General features: G+C 42.6%; 1 protein-coding gene across 1 annotated transcript; it reads left to right on the top strand.

Moving 5' to 3' along the window:
* The first annotated feature begins 4,315 nt into the window (after positions 1-4,315).
* Positions 4,316-4,891, top strand: LOC138053153 (uncharacterized). Its single transcript, XM_068899823.1, has one exon. The coding sequence runs from the start codon at positions 4,316-4,318 to the stop codon at positions 4,889-4,891; it is 576 nt and encodes a 191-aa protein (XP_068755924.1).
* Positions 4,892-5,857: the final 966 nt, after the last annotated feature.

The following is a 5,857-nucleotide window of genomic DNA, read 5'->3' on the forward strand; positions in this document are numbered from 1 at the left end:
CATTTCTATTTCTTGACTCAATTTCTTAAATGGTAAGCGATTTATGTTTTCACTTGCGTGACGTGCAACCCAAGAATATATCCAGCGATCGCTATTCCAGAGGTCGTGAAAAGCCAACGCAGCTTCAACTGGAATCGAGGCCTGATGTAGATCACCGTGCAACGTGAAAAAACGGCGAATTATTTTTGACTGTTATGCTTGTTAATTTACGGCTGCTTCTTACGGAACAGCTGCAATTTTGAAAATGATTAAACGCGAATTCTGCTCTTCTTCTGGCTCTCCTCACTAGCCGCCCTCCTTCTTTCGACATTAAACCAATCAGAGTTCATGTGAGAGAAGCACCAATCAGCGATCATTTTAGGTCACTGTGTGCCAGGGTCTTCTCCCGACCCGCCGCCATATTGAAAGCCGAGAAGACCCTGGGAACGAGGTTGAAAAAAAGTTCCTTCCGCCATTTTGTTCAGAACAGAGAGATCGTGAAGCCTGGGGCGAGTTCACAAACCCGCGGGAGAATGATCCGAACAAAATGTTGGAGGGAAGGAAAGAAAATACAAATAGAAATTACTTATTATCAATCTTTTTCGAAGCATTCAGGTCCACAGCGAAGGAAGGGGCAATGTGTGATTAATAGACTTCGCGCCCAAACCTGAGCCTTAGTCTCTTAAGGACGTTCGCGCTAATTGCTTGCGCGCAACGTTACTGCGCAAGTAACGCGACTGTAATATGTCACACATTACTTCGAGCATTATTTCGTGAAAATAGAGCTTGAATAGTGCGGACCCGCGTGGAAACAACCAGCGATTAAATTTTACAAAAACCACACTCCAGAAGATGAACATGACGGCAATGAAGAGATATTATACAAAACACTAACCAAATGAAGATGACGCCAGCTTAAAACTTCGTTGCTATGCTCGAGAAAGTTTTTTTTTCGTTAAAAGCCTTTCATCCCTTCAACGATCGATCTTCTCTTTGGTTCCAGCCCTTCCCCGACAGGTCACGCAAAAGCGTGACAAACGACATTTTCTAAGAGCTTTACAAAATCACATCGATTTTACTCGTTTAGATCATCGGTGGCCCCTATTTTTTTAATCAGGAATCACTTACTTTACTTACTATCTACAAAATGTGATGAAATGAAAAAATTCCCACCTTAAGAAGTTATCTTTTTTTAACATTTTCTTTCCTCGCGCCATCGAATTCTGGTAGTGGTTGCAACGCATGGAGCGTACGAAAATGCTCTTCGAGGGTGGGCTCTACTGTTTACGACATCCCTAGCAGCATGCAATTATCTAAAAAACCCACTCCTAAAGACCTATGCACGGAAACCTTCATTGTAACAGTTTACCATTATGATTTTCGATGGATGAGCAGATGAGGCTACATCTCGCTATTATGACCGATTTCTCGAAATTAAGGCAGTTTTCCACTGCCATTTTCTCCGAAACAAAGTCGGTGACCCCCCCCCCCCCCCTTTTTTTTTCATTTTTGGAGTAAGTACCTTATGAGCTAACTCTAGGCGAGAAATGAAGAAAATCTCACCCTAGGAAGATTTTGGCGTGAACGTCGTTAAATTTGCGGAGCGTAACGGTTGAGATTTCGCCGACACGAGTGACCGTGCACGAGTGGTCTATCCAGACAACCGGTAAGTAAAATGTTTAGTTTTTATTTATTTTCATTTCTATGTTGTTTCAAGGTGGTCCGTATAGGGGGTCCGTAGGGGTAGTCCATGGACCAGTCCGTAAGGCAGTCCGTGGACCCAGTCCGTAGAGGGGTCCATGGATCGGGGGTCAGTGTTTTCGGGTCACCCGTGAATGAATGTAGATCATGGTGGTGTGCAGAACTGGAGATCGCAATTTATTCATTTGATATAATAATTCTGGCAGAAACTCATCTCGGCAGTTCTATTTTAGATGCCGAACTCATCAGCGGAGAATATTGTGTTAACACAAGGGACCATGAGCATGGCGGACGGACGCTTCGGTGGCGGCGTGTTGATTGCAACAAAACGAACTATTAAAGCCTCCCTTAGAGAAGACCTCCGGAGTTGATGTGAATTATTGTTCATCGATACATTTGCTAGTAATAATTGTAAATTAACATTGGGAGTATTCTCCAGGCCACCTAATAGTCACGTTAGAGTTCTAGAAGATCTTCAAAACTCCCTCAATAACATCAACCACGGACACTGTACTCCTTGAAGACTTAAGCTTGGGTGAGTTTGATTGGATTAACACTCGACCTTTAAAGAATTCAGAGCACTACACATTACTTCTGGACATAATTCATGACAATTTTTTCCATCAACTAGTAAAAGAACCCACTAGCTATAGAAACAAGGGGAAAACATGCTCCAACATGGCTAGATTGCAGAATACCCTGCCCACCAAATGTCTCCTTAAAAAAGCTGCCACCGCGGTCCCGCAGTCGTGTTTAACAATGCTGCTTCGGCGTCCACTGAATGTCTCACTTAAAAAACTGCCACCGCAGTCCCGCAGTCGTGTTTAACAATGCTGCTTCCGCGTCCACTAAACTTACTTAAGAAAACTGCCACCGCAGTCCGCAAAGGCATGGGACAGAAAATGATATTTATATAAACAACTCTGTTCCTAAACCGGGTGTTCTGCAATCTATCCTTTAGCTTTCATTTTGCGGTTTGGTGAACTACACTTTCCCTGAGATCGTGTGAAGAAGAAAGCACTCGTTTACTGATTAAGCCTAAGCACTCGCTTCAGTGATTAGGCCTAAGCATTCTCGTAAAATGTTAGCTTTCATTTTGCGGTTCGGTTAAGTACACTTTTCACGAGATCGTCTTGCCCTTTAACACTTTTCATTCAACGACTACGGGACTGCGGACCGCGGTGGCAGTTCATTTTAGTGCTTGCCCTTGAACAATTTTGATTCAACAACTACGGGACTGCAGACCGCGGTAGCAGTTCGTTTTAGTGCTTGCCCTTCAACAGTTTTCATTCAACGACTACGGGTTAGGGTTAGGGTTTAACGTCCCTACGGCCCCGAGTCCCCGAGTCCCAAGTCCCCTGTCTCTAAGTCCCCATCCTACTTTTCGACACAGCCGCGAGACAATTTTCTGGTTTAGCATTACAACCATGCGGTCCAACTTCTAGACAAACGCTTCGGAAATAAACAAGTCATTATTTCGAAACACATCGAATTGCTCATGCAGCTTTAAAAAGTAAGCGACGGAAGAGACTTAAAGCAATTGCTCCACCTTTTGGATCGAACGGAGGCGGTAGTTAGAAGTAACTCGGTGTCTGGCTCCACGCTGCCCTTCAATTTGACGAGATTTTCCCCGATCAATCTGACAAGCCCTTTCCTCGTTTTATCCTTAATGTCACTGTCGCCGCAGCCTAAAGTCTTAGCATTTACTCCTAGATCCTCAACCTTTAGCTGGCAGAGATGACTCTGGATCTCCACTTGTATGTCTTCGATCTCCATCGCGTGTGTTGATTCCTTCGCGAGCGTGTGCACGATTTCAGCTATTTCAAAAACTTGTTTCCTTGTCTCCTCGCTCCCGTCCTCATCGATTGCTTAAAACGTTGTCTTATTTTCTTTCATATCTCCCGGACAGGCCCCCAAATGTTGCACACTGAGCGGACGGAAGTATGGATTCGGACTCCCACTAAAAACACACACACATTCTAAAATGGCGGACAACAACAACCTCGTGTCTTTATTCTTCCCATGATTCCTTGCTACAGTTTTGTTGCTGGGGGGAGAGGGGTTAACACCGTATTCCTTAACCTAACTGTATAGGCCCTACATCATGGTTGTAGTGGGAAACATCACGTGGCTTTGTGCAGCGTTCAACACTATCCAGAGTATCCAATCACGATCAGAAGGGCTAGAGACAGCAATCGAGAACGAGTACAAACTTGTATTTTACTCAAGACGTTAATAACAACTGCATCTTGTTACAAACGGGCAGAGCTAACGTCAGAAGTCCTCACGGAGGAAACTCGTGCAATCTGAGAATCCTTTTTGATTCATATTCCCAAAAGTCTTGTATAAGTGCTCGGTTAAGGAGCAAATTGAGCTTACCAGCAATTGGAAGCGATGCAGTTCTAATACAAGCTTTTGGAAATAATGAGCCCTCATTGAAACAATGTAGTATCGTTCAGTTTGCATTGGAATGTCAAGACAATTTGACAATGTTCATTAATGCCTATGAAATTGAGCTGATCTGTGGTCCCATCACAAACCAGACTATTGAAATTGCACAGCAGGTTACCCACATCTGCAAGGCTTACCTCTGGCTGATCACTCACGAGGTGATGAGGATCTAGGAATTGATGTCATGATTGGAGCAGATCATTACTGGTCTGTGGTTCAGAATCACGTGGTAAGGGGGAAGCTCCACGGACCAGTGGCAATTCGCACAAGATTAGGATATGTATTGAGTGGTCCCGTGAATGCGGCAAGTGCGAATACACAGTTATCAACTGTTAACGTGTCCCATGTTATGAAAACTGAATGTCAAGTCATTGAAGAGAACTTAGTTTCAGATGATTTCTTACTGAAAGAGGAGCTAAGTAAGTTTTGGGACTATGACACTCTTGGAGAAAAGGATAGAGAGGGAGATTTTCTTAAAGACTATCTTACCAAAGTGAAGTTCAATGGAACCCGTTATTTAGTGTATCTTACCTTCAATACTGAACACCCGATCATTCCAGACAATTACTTGTTGGAACAGAATCGCCTTGTTTCTTCATTGCAAAGATTAACGTCCAAGCCAGAATTGCTCCAACAATATGACAGTGTCCTCAAGGAACAATTAAATGCTGGTTTTGTTGAATTGATTGAAAAGAGTCATGATTTAGATTCCCTTCCTGGAACTGTACATTATTTTGAGAAACAACACAACACTTTTTAAATTTAACAACATGTTTCGACAGAACCTTCTGTCATCTTCAGTTTAAATTACAATGTACAGAGTTGAATATTCAACTCTGTACTTTGTAATTTAAACTGAAGATGACAGAAGTTTCTGTCGAAACATGTTTTTAAATTTAAGAAGTATTGTGTTGTTTCTCAAAATATCGACATGTCTGCTACTATCCAGACCTTTTAACTGTACATTACATTCCTCATAAAGAAGTATTGAAAGAAGACAGAACCACTACTAAACTACGTGTGGTTTATGACGCCAGTGCTAAATCCCGCAATGAGCCAAGTTCGAATGACTGTCTTCTACCAGGTCCAACCTTAACTCCATTGATCTTTGATGTCTTACTGAGATTTCGTCTCCATAAAGTGGTTTTGATTGGTGATGTAGAAAAAGCATTCTTGAACATTGAAGTCAATCCAGCTGAGTGAAACTTGTTAAGGTTCCTATGGGCAGATGACATCAACTCCCCGAATCCAGAAGTGATCACACTGAGATTCACTCGTCTTGTTTTTGGTCTAGGTTGCTCCCCACGTATTTTGAATGTAACATTGAGGAACCAATTAGCAAGGTATGAGAACATTGATCCTGAATTGTGGCTGCTGTTGTAAGAGCTTTATATGTTGATGGCTTTGGAGAGAACTCGGTAATGAAGAGTTTTGAACTTTACCACAAGTTGAAGTTGCGGTTCAGAGAATGAGGTTTTAATATGAGAAAGTGGGCATCGAACAGTGAAGAGATAACTGAAATGATCAAAAGAGCAGAAGAATCATCGTCTTGGGAACCGGAGCTGTCTTGTAAAGCCAGTCCTACATTGTCCGAGCCTAACATTGAGGAACAAGATTGGACAGTGTCAAATTCAAACAACACTGTGAGCGAAGAAACCGTTGTCAAAGTAATGGGAGTTCAATGCAATCGGATGGAAGATAATTTCGAGTTTAATCTTGTTACCTT

The sequence above is a fragment of the Montipora capricornis genome, chromosome 6 (genome assembly GCF_036669925.1).
Source record: "Montipora capricornis isolate CH-2021 chromosome 6, ASM3666992v2, whole genome shotgun sequence".
NCBI classification, from domain to species: domain Eukaryota; kingdom Metazoa; phylum Cnidaria; class Anthozoa; order Scleractinia; family Acroporidae; genus Montipora; species Montipora capricornis.

What these genes read in the sequence shown, in the direction of transcription:
- LOC138053153 (XM_068899823.1), top strand. Translation starts at nt 4,316, where the DNA reads ATGATTGGAGCAGATCATTACTGGTCTGTGGTTCAGAATCACGTGGTA.